Source organism: Papilio machaon, chromosome 17, assembly GCF_912999745.1.
Source record: "Papilio machaon chromosome 17, ilPapMach1.1, whole genome shotgun sequence".
NCBI classification, from domain to species: domain Eukaryota; kingdom Metazoa; phylum Arthropoda; class Insecta; order Lepidoptera; family Papilionidae; genus Papilio; species Papilio machaon.
This window is the reverse complement of record NC_060002.1, coordinates 1,051,022-1,078,914: the sequence shown is the minus strand read 5'-3', so window position 1 is coordinate 1,078,914 and position 27,893 is coordinate 1,051,022. Positions and strand designations below refer to the sequence as shown.

General features: G+C 33.6%; 5 protein-coding genes across 5 annotated transcripts in view; 4 read left to right on the top strand and 1 right to left on the bottom strand.

Moving 5' to 3' along the window:
* The first annotated feature begins 55 nt into the window (after positions 1 to 55).
* Positions 56 to 2,980, top strand: LOC106708871 (zinc finger protein 540-like). Its single transcript, XM_045681979.1, has 3 exons — positions 56 to 1,072; positions 1,115 to 2,221; positions 2,329 to 2,980. The coding sequence occupies exons 1-3, from the start codon at positions 267 to 269 to the stop codon at positions 2,978 to 2,980; spliced, it is 2,565 nt and encodes an 854-aa protein (XP_045537935.1). The 5' UTR covers positions 56 to 266.
* A 17-nt stretch (positions 2,981 to 2,997) lies between these two features.
* LOC106708869 (zinc finger protein 37 homolog) lies at positions 2,998 to 4,304 on the top strand. The gene has a single exon (XM_014500454.2). It carries the CDS (start codon positions 3,075 to 3,077, stop codon positions 4,257 to 4,259), a length of 1,185 nt encoding a protein of 394 aa, XP_014355940.2. The 5' UTR covers positions 2,998 to 3,074; the 3' UTR covers positions 4,260 to 4,304.
* A 1,536-nt stretch (positions 4,305 to 5,840) lies between these two features.
* Positions 5,841 to 7,643, bottom strand: LOC106708782 (transmembrane protein 179). Its single transcript, XM_045681922.1, has 5 exons — positions 7,463 to 7,643; positions 7,158 to 7,301; positions 6,805 to 6,966; positions 6,351 to 6,435; positions 5,841 to 6,062 (listed from the first exon to the last, which is right to left on the bottom strand). Exons 1-5 carry the CDS (start codon positions 7,570 to 7,572, stop codon positions 5,880 to 5,882), a joined length of 684 nt encoding a protein of 227 aa, XP_045537878.1. The 5' UTR covers positions 7,573 to 7,643; the 3' UTR covers positions 5,841 to 5,879.
* Positions 7,644 to 8,097: 454 nt separating this feature from the next.
* LOC106708728 (protein YIF1B) lies at positions 8,098 to 11,812 on the top strand. Its single transcript, XM_014500274.2, has 7 exons — positions 8,098 to 8,230; positions 8,406 to 8,603; positions 8,816 to 8,901; positions 9,249 to 9,416; positions 10,006 to 10,129; positions 10,658 to 10,920; positions 11,501 to 11,812. Exons 1-7 carry the CDS (start codon positions 8,206 to 8,208, stop codon positions 11,747 to 11,749), a joined length of 1,113 nt encoding a protein of 370 aa, XP_014355760.1. The 5' UTR covers positions 8,098 to 8,205; the 3' UTR covers positions 11,750 to 11,812.
* Positions 11,813 to 14,537: 2,725 nt separating this feature from the next.
* LOC106708856 (RNA-binding protein Pasilla) overlaps positions 14,538 to 27,893 on the top strand; it is a 48,473-nt gene continuing 35,117 nt past the window's right edge. The window contains exons 1-2 of the mRNA XM_014500437.2: positions 14,538 to 14,927; positions 15,355 to 15,417. Coding sequence (XP_014355923.2) covers positions 14,810 to 14,927; positions 15,355 to 15,417 — 181 coding nt within the window. The 5' untranslated portion in view covers positions 14,538 to 14,809. The remainder of the gene's footprint in view (positions 14,928 to 15,354; positions 15,418 to 27,893) is intronic.

Genomic DNA, 27,893 nt, shown 5'->3' with positions numbered 1-27,893 from the left:
GGAATTTATAAATAAAAATTACGAAAAACTATTTCAGGTTAGAAAACAAATTATCTGTATCAAATGTTAAAGATATTATAGTTAAAATTTTCCAAATAGCTGATCCAGATTTGATAAATTCAGGATTGGAATTTCTTTGTGAAACATGTGATAATCAATTTCCTAAACTGGATAGCTTTGTTGAACACATCCAATCACAACATAACAATGACTGCAAAGACATAACTATAGAAACATTCATAAAAGAAAATGTATCTATTGTAGAAATGTTAGCGGAGGATTTAACAACGGACATTGAATCGGAAAAGGAAGTAAATGTAGTAAAACTAAAAAGATTCCATTGTCCCTTTTGTGAAAGCTCCTTTTCATCCCCAACACGTCTCATCTGCCATTTGAACCAACATGTTGAGGTTTCCATAGAAGACGGAGTTAACTGCTGCGACATTTTATATCACGACACCAAAACCTTCGTTAAACATCTAGAAAAAGCACACGTGAAAAATTCATCAAAGAAAAATGAAGCAAACACTTGTAGAAGTTGTGGCTTTACTGCTCAAGGTAAAGATGAATTAAAGGATCACATCACAAAGTTGCATGTCAAAGATGTCGATGTGCAAAACAAACATGATGCTAAACAGCGCGACAAGTGGCAAAAGTACATACCTGCGGTATGTCCCGAATGCAACAAGACATTCTCAAACAAATATAACATGCTCATGCATATGAAAAGTCACAGAGGTGTCACAGAAAAATACCCATGCGATAGATGTAGTAAAACTTACAAGAGTAAAGCCAGTCTCAAGAGTCACCAGGAAATCGCTCACAAGGGAATCTTAAGTTTCGTTTGTTCGTATTGCGGCGAAGCTTTCCCTTCGCGGATCGCACGCGACGTCCATAAGAGAATCCACACCGGGGACAAGCCTTACACCTGCAAATATTGCGACCGATCTTACCGCGCCAAAAATACACTGGACCGCCATTTAGAAATACATTTAAACGTTCGCAAATATGAATGCTACATATGTTCAAAGAGATTTCGAAAGAGCACGCATCTCAAATACCACTTAAGTACGCACAAGAGGAAGAAATGAATTAACTGGGTTCTTTGTTGCAGATGGACACCCAGCAGCGCTAATTACGACGGTACATATCGATCGAGGATTGCTTATGAAAATGAAATTATAAATGATTCCAATAAAAATATTAAATTGGATACTTTATCAACATCAGGTGAAAGTGTCGATGTTGGCGACGAATCTGAAAATGATGATCGTCCTCTTGCTGCGATAGCAAGTGAAAAATCGAACGATTTGTATAAAAAATTCTATAATGCTTTAGTTAATTTTAGAAATCACTATGCGACAGAACACGAGAGAAATACGAGCGATTACCTAGAGTTTACGGATTCCACTGATTCCGAAGTAATAATGGATGACGACAGAGGTGATAGACGTGATGGAGATCAAGATATAAATAATTTTGACGATTTGACCGAATGGAATATGCGTAAAGGAAAAATGGATGAAGAAACTAGACTAGAATTAAACGAAGTGCAAAGAAAAATCGACGGGAAGATTTTCTTTGCATGCAAAATATGCGACAAGAATTTGAGCACCGCGCACACTTACATATTTCACAAACGAATTCACACAGGGGAAAGACCGTGCGTGTGTCACGTCTGCGGCAAACAGTTCAGAACTCCCAACGGTCTGCAGCGGCATCTGACGGAGACGCACCAGCGACTACGCCGGCACTCGTGCAGCTTCTGTCCCAAGAACTTCGCCAACACGCAGAACCTGAAGCAGCACCTGCGAATCCACACCGGCGAGCGGCCTTTCGTATGCTCGCATTGCGGCAAGCGGTTCACGCAGAGCGGCTCGTTGCATGTGCACCTCAAAACGCATAGCGAACAGTATCCGTTCCAGTGCGCCGAGTGCGGGGCCAAGTTCCGGCTCCGGTCCGGCCTCTCGAGGCACAGGTTGAAGCACACCGGCGAACGGCCACATGTGTGCGTGCACTGCGGGAAGGCCTTCCGGCAGAAGCACGACCTCCACAGCCACGCGCTCGCCCACACCAATCTCAAGCCGCACGTCTGCCTCGTATGCGGCGCCGCCTTCAGGCAGCTGCGGGCACTCAAACACCACTACAAGAGAGTGCACCAAAGCGAACCTCCCAAACAACTTTTAAACGATTCTGTGTTTGATCACGTTGGACAGTATCAGTGATTACTCCTCGGTCGTATAATTTTAGGATCGGTGTGTGAAATTGAAACAGTTTGTATTCCTGAGGCGAATATAAGACGAATTAGAGAAACAAATAATAAAAAGAAATCAATTTTCTTTTCAGTGTGATGGAAATTAAGATCGAAGTAGAAGTGGACGCAAATGAGCTCGAAAATGACGTCTCCCACGACACACGGAAAGAAATAAATAAACCCATTACGATTACAAATGACGAGGGAAAAAAGTACGCTCATTGCCATATTTGTGACAAAAACATTTCCTTTGGATCGTGGAAACGGCACATGCGAGCGCACATCGGAGAGAAAAGATACAGCTGCCACACTTGCGGGCTAGCGTTCAATGACAGCGGGAACTTGGCTCGCCATAGCAAAGCCATACATGCAAAACACCGACCTTTCTCATGTCCCGTCTGCGACAAAACCTTCTCGAGGAACGCTCATCTTCGGGACCATATGAAATCCCACTCGGAGAGCAGAGACTTTGTCTGTGACATTTGCGGCAAGGCGTCCAAGTCTAGCGCGGCGCTTCGGATGCATCGAAAAATTCACCAAGAAGAATGCAAATACAGCTGCATAAAATGTGGTGCGAAGTTCAAACGAAGCGGGGAATTAAGGGCGCATGTCACCGTTCACACTGGAGAAAAAGCTCACTCGTGCTCCTGCGGTAAATCTTTCCGTCTTCGCAGTCAACTCAACGCACATTATAAAACACACGGCGTAGAGTTAAAACATCAGTAGAAAATTACATTTTGTTTAGTTGACGAGCCTGATTTGTTACAGGTGTCAGGATTCCATAGAATTTGTTGGGCTATCTGTTGGATCCAACCAGTATATGGAAGGCTCAGACAACAGAAAAATTTGCGAATACTGCGGCACCAAACAGAGCGAGGAGGATTACCCGGAACACTTGATATCTATGCATTCGGAAGATTTGCTTCCTTTCCGCGAACGCGATCCATTTCTGTACGTCATAAGCGACGACGACGATGAATACGAAGAAGAAAAACCTGTAAGGAAACCTAGACAGACAAAACTGTTGGAAAAATTTAAAACCACAGAACCTGCGAAACAAGTTACGAATGCAGAACCTGGGGAAAAAACTGAAAAGCCTAATCTGGCGGAAAATGCCAAAAAAACAGAAACCGCTAAAAAAACTAAAAATTCAGAACCCGCGAAAAAACCGACGGAGAAAAAAAAGCGCCAAACTAATAACGACAAAACATGCACTCCTAAACCGCGTAATAAAAAAGAAACCACACAAAAAAGAACTAGAAGACCCAGGAGTTCACAAGTCAGCAAGCAGCAAATATCAGATGCAGTTTCCATAGCGATTAAAGACTTGCAAGAAAATCAACGAGACAAGGAGCTTGCGCTAAGTGAAGTGAGCGAGGACCTCGATGCGCCGCTCGAGATCAACGGGCCCAGCAAACATGTCGACAACATCGAGATATTCATGGAGAGCGTCGACAAACTAAAGGTCAAGAGGAAGATACGGCCGCGCCGCTGCAAGTACTGCCCCCGGGTGTTCACCGCCTCGTCCAGTTACTCCTATCACGTCAAGAATTCGCACCAATTTGAAGAAATGGAATGCGACTTGTGTAACAAAAAGTTCCGCAACAAGCAAGTTCTGACGCAGCACATAACTGCCGTACACGAGGGCAAAAAGAAGTCCTTCGAGTGCAAGTACTGCCTGAAGACGTTCTGCACGCGAGCAAACCTATACAGCCATGAGCAGATCCATCTAGACACGAAGAAGTGGCCTTGCAGCGAATGCAGCCGCTCGTTCCGCTGGCGCACGCATCTGCTGCGTCACATGAAGCGCCACTCGGAGGACCGGTTGCTGGTCTGCCAAACGTGCGGCCGCCGCTTCAATGTGCTGGATGATCTGCGCCGTCATCAGAACACACATACCATACACCACTACACCTGCTCGCACTGCGGCCATCGCTTCTCACAGCTGAGGTACCTCAGGGTCCATTTGATGAAGAAACATAATGAACACATCCCCGGAAATTAATTTATCCATTCTCAATTTATCATTAATTTTTAGACTGATTATTTTTTAGCTAGTTATTTAAAGTTTCAATCGATTCTTGTCATTTATTGTAGTATTATTTAATCTGTATGTGATCATAGATTAATATTAATAAAACATAAGTTTTCTATAAAATTTTCTTTATTTTCAATTTCCAACATTTCATTTATATGTTATACATATATCGAACGATTTCATTCTACTGTTACATTATATTATTTACATTATAAAAAAAAATTGCGTGATGAAATGTTTCAATGAGATCAAATATTTGAAAACATTTAAATTGTTGAAAATCTTGAAATAATCATCAAATCAATAAAATTGGAATTAGAAATTATCTTTTATATCAAAGACCCTAATTCTCAAATAACTAATATCAATGTCTTTTTACATATACAAGTGCATTAAAAAATAAATGTTTAGTAACTCTAACCATGCCAAAGTTTATTGCTGAGTATAATCAGACAAGTGGTTTATGATCCGTTTTGATATCCAAATCTATGTATTAGTATATAACCAAATTATATATGACACTTTGTATTTAACACTATGTATTTAAAGTATTGTTATGTAAGTAAGACAGTTATATATTATTATTGTAGTAAGACAGTTTTTCACTTTTTAGTCACACTAAAAAGACCCAACAAGTAACTCAAATTATTACATATATTAAATTATTCAAACTTGCATGAGACATTATCATTAACTAATATAGAAAACTGCTAAAACACTCACGTGCACTTATCCAGTGTAGGCACCGATTAGTTTTTAGTCCATCGGGGACTTTCATCAGAGTGAGTGCTACAAATGTACGTGTTTTAGCTCTTTTCTATATTAGTTATGGAAAATATGTAAAAATAAGTTAAGTTTTTTCGAAATTTCTAATTATATAAGAAATTAAACTATCATTTATATTCAACAATACCTTGAAACTGTAACTAAAGGTGAATATACACTAGAGCATTTTCTCAAGCATTTCTATGTAATGTAACGTTTTAACAAATGATATGATACAGGTAAAAACATAGTTTCCAAAGCGCGTCTGGTTCGTGAAAGGGTGATTCACAACAACATATCATAGAGCGGCTCGTTGTTTTGTTACAACTAAATGCTCTAGTCTATACCCACCTTATATGTATAAAAATATTGTAATGGTACATTATTGTGACAAATGTGTATAGAAAATTGGAGAAAGTTATTTTCATTAATTCAAACAATATCTAAATGGTAATTTTCTTGTTGAAAATATTTTACAATTATTTTGTACACATCACATTATGAACTAAAAAAGATTAATATTATTTTATACAAAAAAAAAAATATATTGACTTCACCTAAATTTTAATAACAATTTTCTTATAGGTATCTTTAAATAAAAGTTTAAATCATAAATTAAATATCACATATAATTATAATTTAAAATAGAAAGTAAACAACACACACATTAAAAAAGAAAGTAAAATCTTTTTTTTTTAATATTAGTAAATATAGATAAAGAAAGCTTTTGTTTACATTTGTAAAAGTTTAATGATAATATTAAAAGCTTTTACACTTCTTTCTTTGAATTTAAATGTGTAAAACATCACTTAACAATAAATTTTAACGTAGTGGAGGTGTGGACCTGCCTTCCACTGCTGTGGGCGATTCATTTTCATTGACCAAGCGCTGCCGTTCCCTGTACATTGAAACCTGGATGTTCTGCAGCTGATGGTACCGACACACTTTCAATGTGGAAAATACCGCAAGACCTACCCATGTCGCGAATGCACCCCATGCACCAAACTGTTAGAAAATTACCCAAATTAAATTTTCGTTTTACATACAAATCTTACAAATATTATAAATGCGAATGTTTAGATGGATGGGTAGATGGATGTATGTTTGAAGGTATCTCCGAAGTGGCTCAACGGATCTTGATGGGATTTTTACAGATGTAGAACAGTCGAGACGAACACATAGGCTACTTATAACTTTTTTTTAATTCCGCGCGGATGGAGTCGTGGACCACAGCGAGTATAATTATAATTTGAAAAAAGAAACTACTAATAAATTTTACTAAAATATACTTACTTGAGCTGTTCCCATTTCAATATAAAATCCATTGGTGGATATTTTATCTCTCTTATCAATATCTTGACCTGCAGCATCCTCACAACTAAAACAGGACAATAATTTTAAATGACATTAAATAATTTTTTAGACCTACATAAATTGTGACATGCCAAAATCCTAATTTATAAGTAAAGAGTATGGATCATTCATCTATTCCATGGATCCCAAACTATTTTGGACAAGTGACCCCTTTTCCATAATGAACTGTTACCTCAGACCCCCCATGGCCAAGTTACCCACTTTTAAGATCAATTATTATTATTTTTCATTCTGACTTAGGTCAATAGAAGAGAGAGTGAGAATTAGCAATGTTTTAAGTTCTTGACTTTAGGAAATCCTGATCTATTCTAAACTATATTATAGTAAAAACCTAGATATTAGTTCCTAAATTAAAAAAAATTAATACATTTACCTTGGGAACCTCTCAACAATAATCTGACACCAGTTCATAAATCCCAGGGTCACAAGACATGCGGCAGATACAGCTAGTCCGCAGAGAGTCATGCAGCCAACTGCCTCTATGAATGCAGAGAGGAAGGAGCTGTCTTGTCCTTTATACATGAATATAGACAGTCTGAAACAAGATTTGATGATAAAGATTTGTATGTAAAAGAGGAAAAATCTTCATGTTATAAGACTATTGAAGAAAAATAATATGATTACATCTAAAAAAAAATAGTAACACTTGCTTTGACCATTTTACATACTTTACTAGATAAAAATAACATATTTTCCATTTCAGCAATATAATTAAATATAACATACCTATATATTTGTACAAGACACACTATGAACATGAGTACACCAATAGCAATAACATAATTGCAGTACGCCTGTGAAGCCCACGACACCAGCAGCTGTCCATCCTCTTCTTGCCATGCACCTTTTGAAAACAATAGGCAGTGGCCTCTGTTGACAAAATATTAGAAAAATATAGACAAAACAAATTCAATCAATCACCGATTCGTTTTAAATGCGATTTAATCAATTTCAATTTTAAACCAAATTGGTGACACGCCCAGTTGAGCTTTGATATTCAAAAAATGAAAAAAATTACCAAAGATACCGACCCAAACTCATCCTGATGCATGCTCATAGGCACAATGATACATAAAGACAAAATAAAGCCTATAACATAACCAGCAATCTGACTCAACAATAAGACATTTGTTAGAGCCATTTTTCAATTTGAAAATGAAGTTATCTTTGCCTTTTTAAAATCTCGAGAAAACGCAAAATCAAAATATTAGCTGATGAGATGATAATGATAAATAAAGAAAATGTCAATGTCAAGTTGTCAACACCAAGATTTTACAGAGTAAAAAGATTTGAATTTGATTGATTTCGGACCTTTAATCTACAAGTAAATTAAAACAAACAATTTGGCTCGTATAAATCCTAAATCGTAGCTCTAAAGCCATAACTTAAATGCGAAAATTACAAGTTTTCGGGCACGATTATGGCTCATCTCATCACTCCTTTAATATGTCTTTCCCTTATTCCACATATTCGTGTAGTAGTGAATTCACTATGGAAAGAGATAACTTTTTTGTAAACTTTCTCGTCTCTCACTAGTTATGAATTATGATACACGACGAACGATTTTTTTTATGATTCCTGACCAAATTTAAACCAATAAGTAAAATTGCGTAAAACCAATCTTAATGTCAAATGTCAAAATCATAATATCAGAATATAAGACAAATCGGAAGTTGACGTTGATGATGTGTTTCAATCAAAGTATAAAGTAAATTAATTTAACCGAACTTTTATTATGATAATTCTTTTCATTTGACCTGATATTGCTAAAAACATGAATTTCAACGCTTCTAGAAACGGTAAGTTGCAGATAATTCCATTGTATTATCACATGTTTTCAACTGTTACTTTTCGAGATATTTTGTCTGCACGACTTAAAGCACTTCATCATTGTTATACGTATTATATTAATAATCAAGATACGGCAACTGTGTTGATCTTGTACTTTATATATATAGATTTTGTTTTGTTTAGTTAGTCTTTCAGGCGGTCCAAGAAAGGCGAAAAGAGTCAGTGATGTTTCGGCTATGGGGGCGCCCTCACCGGTTCCGCAGTACAGCCCCAACCCTATGTACAATCCTGGATATCCACCTGCCGGACCTCCACCGCCATACCAAGAGGGAATAGAATTAGATCATGGACAGGATTTTGCTGCAACAGAACCATCTGGAAGTAAGTACTCAATGGTAATAGTGTGTGTTTTTTTAAAGAAAAAAAACATGGAAGTATAGAAATATGAGTAGAATCTGAGTTGTGGGAGAATTAAATAGACTATTTAAGAAATGAAAATCAAAAATAGTGAACAATTTCATTTAAATGAATAATAATACAGTGAAATAATTACTTACGTTTTTAAAATGTATAATCACATACTCTAATTTCAGATTTAAGTTATGCAAGTGGTTATGGTCATGCACCAATGGCATCACCAGCCCAAATTGGTTCCTTTTTGCAACAGCCTGCAGTACAGGTAAACATTTCTCTTGATATTTTTTTTAAATTAAGATTTTTAAGTAAATTGTCTAATAGACATTCCCATACTTTTTTCTCTCATAGAAAACTTTTAAAATTCTACTAATTTTGTTGATACATTTGGTGCTATATTTCTTCTTCAACTTGAGAACTCTTTACTTTATTTTCCACCATTATACACCCTCACTGGGTCTCCTATCTACCCTTGATCAGTCTTGGAATTAATGATGTAATTTCTTATGTCTACTAAAAAATACCTGGTCTCTCTCAGTTGTTCAGTCTGGCCATTGAGCTAAGTAACAATGTTTAATAAATAACTAAACAATAAAATGTGGCCGGTTTCAGGATATGGCTTTACAATATGGTAACCAATTGGCCGCTCAAGGTCGTGAAGTGGTACAACGTGAGATTGGTCGCTACGTACCTGTGTCACGGCTAAGATATTATTTTGCTGTGGACACACGTTATGTCATAAAGAAGCTATTATTAATCATGTTTCCATACACACATAAGGTAGGTAAAGTCTTTTATCAAATGTAGCAATACATTAGTTATTAAACTAGCGTAGTAATGAAAATTACCTTTCCTTGACTCTTATTAACACTTGGTATGCGGGCTACGTATTTTTAAATTTTTTGCAGTCTGTCAATAGAGCGTTTAGAGGGGAATGCTTTTTGCATACTCTGTGCCCTGGGGGGGACGCGTTAGATATATGGAATTCTCTTCCTGATGGGAAGCATACCCACTAAACCCCTCTGTTCCTTCTACACATGTTTATTGTGCATACCTGCTTACCACCAAAAATCTACGAAATACGTACAATTACATGGATCTGTGACATTATATGCGTTGTTAGGTGCTTTCCATTTTTTCTTACTACAAATTCTAACTGTCGTTACTCAGTCTTTCACTGAGTTATTTCATCTTCAATAAAATTCGTAGCTCCAGAACGTACAAGATATGTTTTACCAATTTGAACGCACCACGCGTAATACGGGAGCGAATATGCTCGTATACCAAGTGTTAACAAATTATCTATCTATAAAATTATTTTCTTTTTTTTTTTTTTCAAACTAAAACATTTCTATTATTTTTCTTTTAGGATTGGATGGTGAAATATGACCAGGACACACCGGTACAGCCGCGTTATGATATAAACGCACCAGATCTCTACATACCTTCAATGGGCTATGTAACTTATGTATTGTTAGCAGGATTTATGCTCGGTAATACTTTTCTCTTTTTTATAAACGGCTCAAACTACAAAAGCTAGAGTCCAAAAGACCACAATGTTTTTCTCGCTTCTAGAAATTCCTCTCTTACCAGAGTTTCTCGCTTTTGGAGATTGTACCTGAAAATGACTCTTGCTTATAGAGATTTCTTGCTAATTCAGGTTCAACTGTAGTAAGAAGAGAGCTTAATTACAATATGCTTAAACACTTAAATAATAGATCTAGAACTAGACCTCTAAGCTTTAAGTACATTTGAGATGATTTTTTTTATATAACATGTACTGTTGTCTTTATGTGATTGGATAGATTTTTATTGTGTTAAGAGTTCTGTTTAAAAATCTCTAAATTTTCACATTCTTTTACCTATTTTTGCTATTCAATCTGCTTTTACACCCTTTTGAGTGTAATTATTTCTAGAACAATATACAATAGGAATTCACTATAATTTATAAAGTAACAGACTGTCTAAGTGATAACATTTCGGAGTATGCCAGTTAACTTTCTCTATGCAATCTATTCCAGGTCTCCAGCATAGATTTTCCCCTGAACAGATCGGTATACAAGCATCAAGTGCACTTGCATATATTATCTTTGAAATGATCTTATATTTGGTGACATTGTATATAACAAACACGACAACTAACCTCAAAACTTTGGATTTGTTGGCATATTCTGGTTATAAATACATCATCATGATCGGTAGTCTCCTCGCTGGTTTGATACTCGGCAAGACAGGATATTATTGCTGTTTGGTGTACAGCAGTTTTGCCTTATCTTATTTTCTGGTGAGTAATTGTCACAGTATATTATTATTTAATATGTTCAGTGTCACCAACAAGCTGTTTAATGTTGGCATGAGGTTTAGTAATCTATTTGGTACGTAAATAATTTGATTTGAAATAAAATGTCCTTTAAAATACTGTCATATTGTAAATGTCAGTCATATCTTCGGTACTTATAAATCATTGTTCAATTTTGAGAAAATAGATGGTCACTTTCCTTCTTACTAATATTATAAACTAGCGTTTACCCGCGACTTCGTTCGCGCGGAATAAAAAAAATGCACACAAGATAAAAAAGTTCCTATGTCCGTCTCCTAGTTCTAAGCTACCTCCCCATCAATTTTCAGCTAAATCAGTTCGACCAATCTTGAGTTATAAATAGTGTAACTAACACGACTTTCTTTTATATATATAAAAGATGCGAATGTTTGTTAGAAGGTATCTCCGGAACAGCTCAACAAATCTTGATGAAATTTGGCACAGATGTAGAACAGTCTCGTAGAAAACATAGGCTACTAATAAAGTTTTTTTTTAATTCTACGACATTTTAAAATAAATAACAAAATCTTGTATTATATTTCAGGTGAAAACCCTTCGACTGCAATTACTCTCAGGTGCACCTGGACCTGAGCAACCGAGTTATGGTTACCCGGATGCTTATTCTTCACCTAATCCTTATGCTGATAACTGGTCTAAACCCACAGCTGGAGGGACTAAACGAAGAGTATACTTCTTGTTGTTCGTAGCTATCACCCAACCGTTACTCTCCTGGTGGTTGACATACCATTTAGTTCCAAGCCAAGTTGTCATTTTACCATCACCGGCACTATAATGTGCAAAATATACCTCAAAAGAAGGTTTTATATGTCGGGATTCAGTCATTTTTTATATAAAAATACACATTATTTTTTTTTTATTTGCTTAAGAAAGCTTTATACAATTTAGATAAATTGGTTAATTTTTTTATATGCTAACTGATATTTGATTATAAAGCAAAAATAATGTTGAATATTAATTAGGTAATGAAAGCTTAGATACTTGTTGTGTATTATTTAGAGTCGGCTTCCACTGTTATGCTAATCCTGCTCATTTTCCTGGAGAAGACTGAGATAATAATATTTTTTATGGGTGTTTTACAGTGGAAACCAACTCGTAATATATTTCATAAAAGCTTCTCAATGATTCCTCAAAATTCACTACAAATATACTTCACTGTGCACTATCATGGAGTTACAAAAAAGGAAAGTTAAATAAAATAACCTAATATAAACGAATGCTTAATGAATTCTTGTTTTTTTAATTACTGCATAATGTTAATATTGCAATCCACGAATAAATGCATGATATTGTAAGATATTTTAGTTTACATATCATGTTTTTTTTTCTATATTTATTTTTTAACATTTTCAACGCTTAGATTATATACATTATTTACTTTTCCTCATATAATCTGTAATTAAAAGCATTTACTATAATTGATTTATTATTTGGTATAGTTATTTTCAAATATCTTGGCCTCCGCATCCTGCTACATCTCACATCTTATATTGTTCTGCAAGACGACTCGTGCGAAGTTAATACTCGCCAAGATATCTGAAAACTTCTATAATTATATTTGATGTTTTCAGGGCATTTTACTTAATGTGCATGCATATTATCAATAATAACATAGTAACTAACTATACAAAACTACAATAGACTTTTTTTTACTTAATTGACAAACATATGATTCAGCCAGTCACGTAGTCATAGAGACGTAGTTCATAAAAAAAAGATAACCTAAAAAATCCATGTAATTTATTTTTTTTAATTACCCGTCTGATTTGGAATTCTCTTAATATTGTGTTAGATTAAAATAGCCAAACAAATGGACTCTTAAATCATTTGTTACCATGAGACTCCGTAAGTATACAACAACTGGTGATTTTTGCAGTTAGACCATAAAAAATGTGTCTTGAAGTTGAAGAAATTTGATTTTACATAACGATCAAAACTAATTGTAAAAATTTAATATAAATAAAATAAAATTTACTACAGGAATTGTAAATATTTTATGTCGCTTGCATTATATATAGATGTACATCTGTGTTTATGTTTATTTTAAATAAAGATTTGTCCCGACTGTTTTCTGCTAACCCAATCTCTAATGTACAATACATTTTATACCGATTAATTGCGATATATTAAAGATTAGTTTTATAAGAATGATTGTTGCTTATTATTCCTGTATGAGAATTTGTCACAATTCGATCCTTAACACAGAGTATAAATAAGACATTTTTCTAAAATGTAAATACATAAACGTAAAATGCGTTAAATTTTTTAAAATAAATATTATTTTTCTATTTATTACTCTTTCATGTGTTTGTATGACAAGGATTTTATGAGTGTGTATTTTGACCGGTTTTTTTTAATAAAATGGTGAAATAACCGCGACGGCAAAGATTTTTGACCTTTCACTTTTTCATAAAAAGCATTTAGAAAAAGTTTTGTACCTTGACCCAGATTTTAGATGTAATCTTACAACACAGTTTCTACTCAAATATTGAGCTAAAGCCAACTAATACACTTATAAAATTTATAATTAGGTTAATGATATAAAAATTACTTTTGTCCGCATTACATAAATACAGATTATTTATTAATATTCTAAAGTTATTTTTCAAAACATTTAAAATTAGTATAAATAAAAATGATTCTTTCACGTCTACTTTAAGTGTATACTAGTTTGTTTTCATGTTATAATAAGAAAAGTATAAAAAGACCGCCTATTTTTAAACAGAACATAAAAAATGCGTACAAAGTGAATATAGTTGCGAGTGATTATAGTAGCTGTCAAATGACCTTCAGTATTTTATCAATAGTGATGTGCTAAGGAACTTTATTTTTATTGTAAACTTTTAATTTCGAAACGCGTGTGCAAAAAAGTTAATGGTCTTTTTTATATCATAAAGGTGGCAAACGAGCGATACACTGAAATAGCGAAAACAGACCGCCTATAGACATCCGCAATTACAGATGCGTTGCCTATCTTTAAAGGACGGGAAAGGGACGCGGTATTTTACCGGGGGAGCCGGCCAATTCGTACTAAAGAAGTTGTTGTTGATGGCGACAACTACTGTTAAAGTAATACCTAATATCTAGTCTAAAATTATGTCATTATAAAGTACTTTAGGCACTGGAAAAAATATTACATACAAATAAATCGTTTAAGCATGTAATTTCAGATGTGTGAATGAATATTTTAGAGATTTTAATATAGTAATTGTATATAACTTTGATGTCTTTTTTACATGATATACTGTGCAAATTTTTGCGTTTTAGATCATTAATACGAAAGCCGTAGATTTTAATTTAATATCGCTTTTTTTTGGACCCCGGGTAATGCAGCTATTGGAACGGGAAGCTATTTTTGAGACTCATTATATAAAAATGTTGCCTTTGTTAACGTCAAGATGCAAACTTGAAGCTGTACAAAAGTCTTGTATAGTGTAAAAATTACTATTCTTAAATACAAAATTCCAAAAAATCAGGTATATTCACATCACTATAGTAATCAGCTGGGAGCTGTCAAAAGACAGTGCTGCCAACATTACAGGCCGCATTTGCAAATAATTTCACGTTGGCCATGCGCCATACACAACAGCCGCAGAGCAGTATCGGCAAACGTTCACATAACATTTAGACGTAATAAATATAGTGTCACTTCTCTCCTTATATTTTAGTATTAGATTATTCAAACTTCAAACCTCTAAGTTTTAGTTGTTTAAGTGTTAAGTGTATCTGAAAATGTTTTAATAATGCATAGTGCCGCATCCGTAAACGCATTCTGAAGCAATTACGTAATGGGAATTATGCTAAAGAAGTTTAGAGTTTTGCCCTGAAATTCAACATGGCCGCTGACACAGGAATGGATACTTGCCCCAGTCCGGAAATTACGGACTCCAGAAAACGACCACTAGATGGAGATTCTGAAAATGGAGACATCAAAAGGTCACATTTTAGCTCGGGTAAGTTATTAGTCATTCATATCTAAAGATATTTATTTCATTGCGTATTTGGCAAGCAGAAATAACATTGACATAGTGTAGTCGACCCTGGTATAGCTAAGTTCCAATAAGATTCTTATCAGAGCGTAGCGCTGTTATCACTTTGACCTATTTAAGTGATAATAAAGCTATTACGACTGGAATAAGTTTTTAAATTGTATGAAAAGTGAAATAGAATGATAAGAAGCATCGATTAAAATTAAAATTATGTTTTACCTAGATGTAATTCGTACCGCCACGAATTGATAATTTCTAATGTTACGTTAGGCAAACTTAATGAAGTTTCTGTACCGTTTTGTTAAGCGGCGGGTATTATAAGGATTGTTAGATTAAGTAATTATAGTTGTTATATTGTATGCAATGTTTAAAGGTGGACGTTGTTTTTTAGTTCAAGACTTGGTGACGGCCTTGCCACTGGCCAACGGCCATGGCAATATAACGTCTCATTTCGGTGAGTCGTCAGCCTGTACATTCGTTTTGCTCTTCATCGGCTTTGTGGTTGTTGGTGGCGCGCACGGCGCATGGCTCACGCGCGCAGAGCTCACGCGTCGCCTGCGCTGCTGTTCACGACTCCCTCAGGCCATCACCTTTCGGCCCTCGGCCCTCCGCCCTCCGCGGAGAGTGAGCATGCGGCGTAGGCGGCGCACTCCGTCATGTAAACTCCATAGCACAGCAAACCTCGCCTCGATGTCGTGAGCCTCGGTATCTAGTCTCACACCGACCCACTCATGGCTTAGTCGTTGCATCGTTGTTGTGATCATCACTTTAATGTACAGACTTCGTTCATCATTTGGTTTTCTGGCAAATTTACTCTTCTCGAAATTTTTTATTTCACATCTGATCGCTTTAATTTGCTTTATTTATTTGAAAGTCATCTAAACTAACAAATCGAAAGATTAACATTATTTGCATTCTCTATGATTTATTAATGTACACCGTAATTAGGTATATAGAGTGGCACCATTTCATTCATTACAATAGGAAAATATAGTATGTGTTAGAGTTGTAATATAGCTTGTATTCAACATTATGATTCAGGTGATGACATGCAAGGTCATTGTTGACTCTATTTGTTAGAGACGTGTTTGATTTAAAACTTTATAGAGTAAGGAATAAAGTAGGTAGTGGATTGTCTAGTTTGTGAATAATTTCAAGGTTGTCAGAGGTGGTTAGTTGAATTGTGAGGTCTAGTTTGTTGTTTATATTGTGCGATGAATTTGTATTGAATGAGAAGTACACTACATTGGTTAGATGTTGATTAAATATGGGCATGTTATAGATGAAGTTGATGTTATATTTAAGTCTGTTGGGACTAGATTAGATATGTTAAATGTTTCATCTACTCACAATATTTAAAGCGTAAATCTTTTTTATTATAAATAGTTTTTAAGTGTTGACTTAGAACTTATAAAATAGTTTAAATCTTTAATTCTATTGACCAAAAAGGTTGGTTAATGATAGATAAATGTTTTGATTAATTCGGAACACATGTGATTATTTAAAAATTTCTATGAAAAAAAACGGAATATTTTAAAATATGAATTGCTATGTTATTACAGTAACAAGAAATAACTCTAAACTGATTCATAATAGATTTTTTAATTGTATCTCCACTAATAAACTACATGTATAAAACATTACTATCTCTCATTTTACAAAGAGAGTGAGAAGATTTTAATATGTTTTTGTATGAGTGGTATAGCAATAGAAACACACAGCAATTTAAAACAATAAATTGACATAATATTTTTTTTAAATGAGTCCATTCATATTTTGATTGGATTGAATATATTATCTTAAAAACAGTAGCAATAAGAAGGTTATTAAACAATAATTTTATGAGTTAAATTCCTTATTTTATTGGCTGTAATAATAATAGACTCTGAAATAATTGAATGTAAATAAATTCTAAAGAGGCAACCCTATTGTAATCAAATAGTTAAAACAACTTTACTTTCAATAGAGATTTAAGATTCAGTTATAATTGAACAGTTATTGTTTTTTAGTAACTTATAATTTACGAAATATCAATATTTAAATACAAAGCAAAAATAAACAATATAAAATCAGCCCTTTTATTTTGCTGAAAACATTTTACTGACTTTCACAGTCATTTAAGGTTCACTTAGCAGTAGCTTTGTGAAGATTACGTATACTAAATTTATTCTGAAAGTCAACCTCAGATATTCTGAATGTGGTAGATTTTTTAGTGATGCAAAAATGTGTACATATCCGTACACACGCTATGACGTAACCAACTTGTGGTTATTTTGCCTCTAAAGTGAGCCTGCAGCTAAATGTCAAGGGAATGATTAACTAAACAAAAATGTGTACACAAATTAACACTAATAGTTACTTCGTATTATAAACACTTTTTTGAGCTGATGTATGTGACAATGACTCTAGTTCCATCAAGAAACAAACGTACCTTCATGTAAAAGAACGGCAATACATCTGCAGTTCCTCTAGTGTAAAAAAAACTAAAAAATAATAATTAAAGTGTAGTAAAAAATACATATCTTAACGTATTACGTATTTCCAAACAGTTATGAATTAGGGGCCTTCAATAAAAGAGCGCATACCTTCCTTAAAGGCCGGCAACGCATCATTCTCTGACGTTGCGGATGTCCATGGGCGTCGATTCAAATAATTTTAGGCAGTCCGTTGCTCGTTTGCCCCTTTCTCTTATAAAAAAAATATTAAAAATTCTGTAAATAACAACTAAATAAGCATAAATAATAAAAGACTATCTTCAATTAATAGCACTTTTAACATAGAAATGTGTATGTAATTTAAATCAAAAGTTATTAAGTTAACTGGATATATATGGCTGGATAGAAAACATCCATCTTGGGACTAAAACCACGTATATAGTTGTTCAATTATGTTGACTGAAGTTATAAGGGTGTGGTTACATCAAATGCTGCAGTGGTCTAGATTGAGTCAAGTACGCAATGCGGCTAACTAGAACTAGAAGTTTAAATCTAAAAAATCGACCTTACGCTTCATCTTGAATATACTAAAATTACTAGGGATACATACGTAACAATAAAAATTGAACATAATATAAACTTTTCGACTCCTATTTACTTTGACTAAAGTATAAAATTATTGTACATAACAAATTTAAATAAAACTCGTAAGAATCGTACATAAAATTCTTACAAAACATTTCTGTATTGTGTGTATCGTGTCAGTTTTCAAACAATATTCCGAAATCATAAAACATAAGGAAAAAAATATGTGTCGATGCCGCTTCGTGATCAAAGCCCCGAGCCGCCTTTGTGCCTTCCAAACCCCCCATTGGAGAAGGGGAGGCAACCCCCGCAGGGCCGGAAAATGAACAATCTCACTTTGTGTTGAAATTCATGAATCATTGGATCATTTTGCGCTGTTTAGGTGCGGGGGGAGGTAAAATTATGAAAGCGATTCCAATTATGGATTTTAGTGCAAATGTTATCTAAGTTTGTCTGTTTATTCGAATGTAAAATTACGCACGTACGATTTGATTATACTATTGCATAAATATAATTTTATATACTTGTAACCATAGTAACCAATAATTTATTTTGTTTTGTTCATAAAGGAATCATTATTACGTGTCATTCTAGTTTGCAGTAGTAATGTTGTCATTTATAAAATGTTGTAAGAAAAATTCGTTTTAAGGTGCATTTCCACTTCCACCTAATTTACATTGCAATAGCATTTGCACCGAAAATATAGTTCTCTGTTTTTTTTTTTAAAAAAAACAAGAATAAGTGAGATGACAATATTATGTTTTTTGTCTCATAGAAAAACGTATTGACTTCTGTCCGTTATCCAATTTACCCGAAATCGATTAATAAATTAAGGTGTTTTTTTTTTATTTGAATTAAATTGCTCCGTCCTAAAAACGCCCATGGGCATCGTAGGCTTATCTTTAATTACGTTAAACGAGTTTCCTTAATTTTAGCTGTTAGATAAATCGAATGGTTTTAGGAGCCTTATATTTGATTACAATTAGTTCTCTCATTGTTTTATTAAGATAAGATTATATAGTTCAATTTTGTTCTTCATTTTATGTGTTTATCAAAGTATTTTTTTTTACTGATTACGCTTTGACTATCGTATTCAAAGAGCTTTGATTTGCTGATTACATCCGAGCTCAAAACTAGGCCATGAATGTAAGCACTGTACCTAGTGTTACGTTTTTTTTACCAGTGTTTAACATTTTGAAGTACTTCTACACGTATTTTTGAGGGGAATTTAAAGTCATTATTAACAATTACAGTTAATCATTATCATTAGAATGATAAGACAACGGTTATTAATATGTATTGTTGTTTCTGTATACACCAAGAATTTATTTTGTGACTTTTTTTTTTAATATTGATGTAGTTGAGTTCAGAATTTTGAGTAACAAAATAAATTTATAGTCATTTAATGATTGGAACTTTAATTGAAACTTTCATCAAATGCAGTCAACATTATGTTATTCTATTTCAATAATTTTATGTTCGCCAAGTCTTATCTATACTAATCCTACTAATATTATAAATGCAAATCTTTAGTTTAGATGGATGGATAGATGTTTTTTGAAGGTATCTCCGGAACGGCTCAGCGGATCTGGATGAAATCCGGCACAGATGTAGAGCATAGTCTGGTAGAACACATAGGCTACTTAAGTTATTTTTTTATATTCCACGCGGACGGAGTCCCGGGCTCCAGCTATATTTTAATAAGAAAAGATTGGATTATTTTTTCCGAAAATACTGCCGTCAGTATTGAATATAGCCAGTATCGAAAATACTGAACCGAATCTCTGTAACTGTTCAATGGATCTTGATGAAATTTGACACTAACGTAGAACATAGTCTGGAAGAACACACAGGCTATTTAAGTTATTTTTTTATATTCCACGCGGACGGAGTCACGGGCGACTCTCAATATATATTTTTTAGCCGTCTTCGAAAATTCGACTGTATTTTTTTTAGGTGTTACTACGAAACTCCGCTCCTGGTGGTCCGATTTTGATAAAAATTATTTTAATCGAAAGGAAGTGCTTGAAGATGTGTCCCATTTTTTTATTTTTATTTTTTAAATAACTAGCGGACTAGTAGATTTTTAAAGATATTCAATGAAATGTGACAGATATGGTTAATGTTAACTAGTCATCAATTACAGTTTGGTTCGTTTTACTCCATCTATCGATACTATGTTGAATGTCTTAAAAATATTGGTACAATTTTGGTTTATAGAAGTATGTATACTGGTAAAGTAGCAGTCGTGGTATCAAATATATATCGCTATCAAGACTTTCTTGTGTTGATTTGTGACAGGTTACGTGATAACGTTATCACCTGCCGGTGTCTTATCAGCATATTATAAAACAATTTACGATTATCAAAGCCTTATCGTAATATTGCGATGAAATTGTAATGTCGTTCCTTGTTAGGTATATATTTTTTTAATTTATAGTTTTTTTTTTATACTATTAATCTTTCTATAATGCTCTTCTATATGTGAATTATTAAAAACAAAAAAAAACTTTTGTATGTATTTCTTAGTTCTGTTTATTTTTTCAAAGATAATTCGATGGGTTCTATGTTTAAAAGGCAAAATAACAAATTGGTGATTTTTACTTTTTCATGCTAAAAGCTACCTCTTTGTTTAGTTAACAATATGCATTAAACAAAATAAACATTTACAGATGTAAACGTGTTTTTTTTACTGAAGTATAAGGGCATATGCGGCGTCTTCCTCTATATGGTTGAAACTTTGAGAGCCTCTTCTAAAAAGTTATTGGCCCTTATTCATAGGAGCCATCGAATTATAGGAATGACATTGTTTGTATTGGCAGTGGTAAAAATTCGTAAAGTATAACAGTGTGTGGAGTATAATAAATATTATCTTGATTGTAATATTGTTTGAAGATTTCTTAGTAAAAGATAATTAATAATTAATAGTATTTGTGCGTATTAAAAGTAATTTGAAAATAATGATTGCCCCATTTATATAATGACATTTACGTTATCATTAAATTGGTATATTAACAAATTATATTTAACGCTTTCTACTAACTCCTAATTCGGGTCGAAGTCTAATGATGACATATAAAGCTGACGACATGCAGTTTTTTCAATTTAACCGTCTAAATTCGGAATACACCGCCGACGTTTGTATTTATCTAATTCATTGTTATATGAAAAGTGGGAGGGTATATCCTTACATTATAATGTGAGGCAAACACGTTGTCCTTGGACAGCCCACGCTATATCGCCATTATCGCTTACCTCAGTCGAATTTTTGTGAACATACCTAAAACATTAAACGAATATTTTCCTATTTTAAATACCTATTTAGACATTTATGATTCTAGAATGTTTTCTATGTATCGATAATATGAATATTTTTATGTATAAGTATGTTTGTACGTATGTCTATTCAATGGTGACCCTCTATAGCTTAAACAACTGAACTGGCTCGGTGGGTGCAATACCACGACGAAACAGAAACCAGGCGTGAAGTGGAAGTCAGGCGTTTCGTCTGATTAGTATGGTGCCGGCGGCCTCAATTTAGTCCTCTTCCACTTCCCATCCTTTTCTTATAAGGTATGGGAAGGGAGAGTGTATTTGATGGAGAAGGAGATGTATAGGAAGGGGGAATATTCTTTTTCTTTACGTGTTCTCTTCCGTCGAATAAAGGTCGGCAACACATATGTAATGGCGGATATCTATGGGGAGCGGTCGCTTATCCGTCTCGGCAAATTCAGGTGTTCGTTTGCTCGTTTGCTAATTTAAAAAAAAACACATTTCTATTCTTACGCGGATTGTGTGGTATACAGTCAGTCGGTTTTTTTTATCAACAATTTGTTGAATTTAAATTTCATAATCACGTCACAATGTTTAAAAAGAAACTTTGAAATATTGTTTATGTACGTAAAACTACAAAATATAGCTTGATAAGACTATTTCCTGTTGTATAATAATTTTTTTTTTACTTCTAAATGTTGTATCTATTCTAAAACTCTATTGTAATTTGATCTGAAATTATAATGTGTTAAGATACAATTTTCTATGTATTTATAATTTGGGTATAAAATTATACAATGTGCATTACCAATAAAATTGTTACGATACTTGTACGATACTGCTTCGTCTGCTGAATAATAATTGACAAACATGTTGGTCAATGAATTGGTGTTCGTTATTAAATTTTGTATAAAATTATTCTACACTTGTTGTACCGCCGGTTATACTGGTTTTTAACTTTCCATTAAGATAAAAGTGCGTATAAAAATATGTTTCATACATTCCTTAGCTCATCTCTGTCTCTTAAACCTTTAACCTCTACGTATTTGCGTATTAAAAAACATTGATAGAATTCTTCACATATATCGTTTCGTGTGTTATCAAATCCTATTTAACTTATGTAAAAACTAACTTTTGGCCGTTACTCTGTCCGTGCGGAATTAAAAAAAAACTTTATAATTTCACCAAGATCCGTTGAGCTGTTCCGAAACATCCATCCATTTATCCTTCTAAACTTTCGCATTTATAATAATTAGTAAGAAGTAAGACATGTCTTCGCTCAAATTAAACTATATAAAAAATAAATAAGCAATTCTTTGTGTAATTAAAACTATCAGATACTATAAAAAAATATTGTTCTTCTAACATATAAAATTCTCGTGTCACAGTTTTCGTTCCCGTACTCCTCCGAAACGGCTTGACCGATTCTCATGAAATTTTGTGAGCATATTCAGTAGGTCTGAGAATCGGCCAACATCTATTTTTCATAACCCCCCCCCCCCCCATTTAAATTTTTTTAACTGCGCGCGGACGCAGTCGCGGGCGACAGCTAGTATTTGAATAAAAAATAACAATTGTTAAATTCGATTTTTAAATACAAAAATGAAAGTCTAAATTAAACATGTAAGTAGGTGGGTATTAGTGTTATCTTTGTCAAAATAAATACGTTATATATCCTGCTTCAGTATAGTTAATTTGAATGCTTTAGTCGTACAACAGCGGTTTAAGCACTAACATACTTTCGATTTTTATTACACCGACGCGACGTGTTCGCTTTATGTTATGCAATCCGTGTAATAGGTTTCGCTTCTGTACGATCATTTAATACATTGGCATCGCCTTTGTTTTAGTTACGATAACAGGATTCTACTTTGTAATTTTTTTTTATATTAGATTATTTTGTGGTAAAAATAGATTACCTTGTGTTTTCTTATTTAGATTGCCATACGATGATTACAGTATATATTAATAATAATTTGTAAAAGATATAGTCAAGGTGATAATTCTGCAATTTTTATCAATTTACATGCATGATGGATTCTACGTGAAGACAGATTTTTTTAAAATGAAATTAAGTAACTTGTATGTTTTGTAAAAAATTATTGATATTTATCGTGATAAACTATGTTACTATGTTATATTTTTAATTCATACTTATATTCGTTAGTAATAATTGACAATTTTGTATAGAAATAGGTACAAATCTTAATAAAAAAAATAAATCTTAATAGCGTGTGTGTTTTTCAGACTATGTTCTACATCTATGCTAAGTTTCGGCGAGATTAGTTTAGCGGTTCTGGTGTTACCTTCTAACAAATATCCACGAGTCCACACATTTAAACATTTGCATTTATAATATTAGGACTTGATTCAATAAAGTTTTTAATGATCTGATATTAATTTTATACTTATAGATTACTTCAGACTGTAAACTATCTCTCATCTAAATTTTACATTATCTAGATCTTATAAGAAAAACAAACTTATCTTACTAATATTATAAATGCGAATGTTTAGATGGATGTATGGATGGATGTTTGTTGGAAGGTATCTCCGAAACGGCTGAACGGATCTTGATGTAATTTGCGACAGATGTAGAACATAGTCTGGAAGAACACATAGGTTACTTACTACGTTTTTTGTTAATTCCGCGCGGACGGAGTCGCGGGCGACAGCTAGTGTTGTATAAAGTTTAGAAATTATTAAAGTTAGTCTAAGATCGTTGCCAGTTTTGCTTTGATATTAGGTCTGGCAACGATTACGTTTTCAATCTAAGACGCGACGGCGCTACGAAATGGGTTGCGGATACATTTGCTTCATCGCCATCTTGATAGGGATGATTTACGGGTTTAGATAACTTGATATTACCTGTATGCAATTTGCCCTCATATATCTACCCAGTAATCCATCATACGACTACGGTTGTAGGAATTTTAGTATTTAAAGTTTTTTTTTTAATTATTTGTATATAAACTGTTTACTATTATGCCAGCTATTTATGACTTCTATTTGATTAACTGTATGTCATTTATTGTTTTAATTTTTTTTTTTCTAAACGGAATCTTCGTAATATTAATTAAATTGTATTCCTTTAACTTGTATGGTAGAAGCTGAAATAATTTGGTGTTTTTTTATTTTTATTTAAGCGTTTTAATATAAAGGTTCTAATCAACTTTTCATCAATCGCTTCTAAATGAAAAAGATCAGTGTATTTGTAAAATATTCCCAAATTAAATAAATTGAGGTCAACAAATCAGATTAAACACTTAGAAAAATATAATCTTGCGTAATAACCTACGTAAATTTCATTAAAGATGAAACCCGCACCCTTGTAACGAGGGTCGGCCTGAACCCATATAACTTTTTGTTTGCTCAGCGGCTACAGTTGAAAGTTAATGTACCTGGATAGATACACATATGATGATTTATGTATATTTACTTAAAGTTTAGTTCAACTACTTGGTTGTTATTCTTTCTAAGTAAAATAATTTGCATTAGTTTATTTTATTGGGCAAATATGTAAAATTTTAGTACTAATAATAGATGCAATTGCTCTAATTTATACTCAATTGTAGGAAATAGGATCCTAAACATAGGCAGAAATAATATATATAAAACTAGCTTTTACCCGCGACTACGTCCGAAAAAAACTGCACACAAGATAAAAAAGTTCCTATGTCCGTCTCCTAGTTCTAAGCTACCTCCCCATCAATTTTCAGCTTAATCAGTTCGACCGATCTTGAGTTAAATAGTGTAACTAACACGACTTTCTTTTATATATATAAATTTGCGATCACAAATCAAAATATGTAACATTTAAATGTAAAATCGGGTATCACAATCAGGTAAAAAAACATTTTGTATTGTTTTAAAAATAATGGATTTATATACGTGGTGCGTTTCCGTTAGCTGATTGTACCCGTTACCTCATCGCTGCAGTACATCTGCAGTTCTCGTGCCGCGTCCTGCAGTGAATACTTACGTAAAATATCGTCTGCATTGGAGGGCTGCCATATTATCTCTGACTTGTATACTCTGATGTACAGTCATGTATAGTGATGGTGCTATGTTTTTCACATAAAAAATTTTTTACCTGCACTGTACTTTTAACTTTTGTAGAAAAATTATTGCTACAATATTTTTCGGGATATATCGTTTTAGGGCATACAAAATGATCGTATGATTATTATTGCTTTGTAAGTGCAATACCGCCAGTGAAGCTCACTGTACAATGCGAATGCTCCCGTTTGTATTTCTGTGATAAATTCTTGTTCGATTTTAAACAAAGTGGAGTCGTTACGCTGATTAGATATGTTACGTAGGTAATGTTCGTTCGTGTTATGCACGATTTCTTTTATCGTAATTTTTTGCCTTATTGTTTTACTAGCTGTCCCCCGCGACTTTCCGCGCGGCATTAAATAAAACTTAATAAGTAGTCTATGTGTTCTCCCAGACTATGTTATATAGTTGTGTCAAATTTCATCATATCTGTTGAGCCGTTCTAGGGATTATTATCTAACGAACATCCATCCATCTATCCATTCGCATTTATAATATTAGTAAGATTACATAATAAACAACGATGGCGGTTAAATAATATTACTGTTGATATTTTTTACATATGCGTTTACATATTACTATGTATTATAACTAAATATTTTTAGATACTATATTGGAATTTTTCGCAACTGAAGTTTAATATTTTGGCATTCAGATTCCTGTATATTTGGCGTCGCCAGTTACGTTACAAGTTTTTTAGACCGTACGATAACCCTACAGTTATTTATTGACTGTCTGTCAAAGTTTTTGTACAATCTGTATTGTTCAGTCTGTGATCCGACCGACGGGTCGTCAAGGTTATGTAGAAATTAGATTTGTTAATGTTGTATTTAATTAAAAAGAGCAATATCCGTAAAATGTAACGTGATACTAAGCCAGTAAAACGTTTTGTTTCGTCGTACATATTGCATATTTTTGAAACAAATTAGCGTTTGTACCTGACTTGTTTTGTTAATGGTTTGCATAGGTTAGTAGATAAATTCGTTAACATGTTTTGTCAAGTATCGTTATAAGGGAAGAATCGCATGTGGCAAAAAGGGCGTTAAGTATGAGTGTGGAGGGTTACACCGGTAGAGATAGGCCTAGGCAGAGATGGATGGATTGTGTGAAAGGTGACATGATAAGGAAGGGGGTGACAATGGTGATGACGGCAGACATATTGATTTGGAGGACTGAAACCTGGTGCACTGACCCCACGTAACTGGGACTAGGTCAGGGAAATGATGATGTTTTGTCAAATAATATCTATACAACTTGATATTTTGCAACAAAAGATTAATAGTAAAAATCCACAATTCACTCAAGACTCGAGACAGCTACCGAAAAAAAAATAGCGCCTTAGAAAGTGACACTTTGCAACATGGATCCCTCATATGTTCAACTTGGATCTAACTAGTTATACTCCAATAGAGCCACGTATCTTTGTAATTGAATAAGTATCTCTTCACCTTAGCAAATAGATTTCCCGCTTTTAATTTGGATCTCGCTGAGCTGTGGATCTCCTCGACTATGTTTCCGGTTCGTTAGAACGCGATGCGACGGTCGTACGAACAGGTTTTCACTAGGTCAGTTCGCTCCAACGTACACGTACAGATTATAAACGTTGTTTACAAATTGTGTAATGTTAACTTTGAAGTATGTTTAGGTTATGTTTTACTAGCCCTTCTGGAGTATTTTACCAATAAGGTGATGCTTGACATAGTATTAATTTTCCTGTGAATATTTTTATTCGTTCAATATTTAACCAAGAAACTTTTGTAAAACGTAACCTGAATTTTCTTATCGGTATTACTTGAAATAATCGCGGTGCAATCTACATTAAAATATACAATTTATATTTGAAACCAAATGAATTCGTATTTATACCACTTATAAGTTGATATTGCAAGGAAAGCGAGAATGATGAAAATGTTATCAAAGCTTTGAAGAGAGGCGGTCGGGTCTTGTGTTGACAGCTGTCGACGTCTCTCAGTGAATAGTCCGGTAACCATGACCCCTGCACTTACTAGGACATTTCCTAAGCAAGGGTTGAAAATTGAAAGTTACTGTAATTTCACTTTCAATTCTCTTGTGACGTTGTTCCTAGTCAATTCTAAAGATACAAATATTAATTTAACTTCAATTACATTTATGTAAGATATGTTATAATGAAATAATTTCTACATAATATTAAATTCAATATTCATTTCAACCTGAGACGTAATTCAGATCTTTGTTTCATATGAAAAACAACTTATTTGACTATTTAAACGTCTATAAATTGATAGGTTGATTGTGCAACGTCTTTATCTTGCAATAGGTTATAATAAAATATGAGAAAGTTATTAAAATAAACGTATCTAATCCGTTTTCAGTACAGAAGTTTGGTTATCCTACGCCAAGGAAATTCAGCTTATAAAAAACATTGACGTAGTGACCAATTAACCTTATTTTAATGGTTTGTGAAATATTTTTTTTTTATATACGCGAAGGAAATTGTTTTTCATGACTGTTACATGCTTCGTAAAGTTTCGTGTGTGATATATTGGAACAATATTACATTCCTAGCCAATGTTATTGGAAATTCTACTCTCAATTT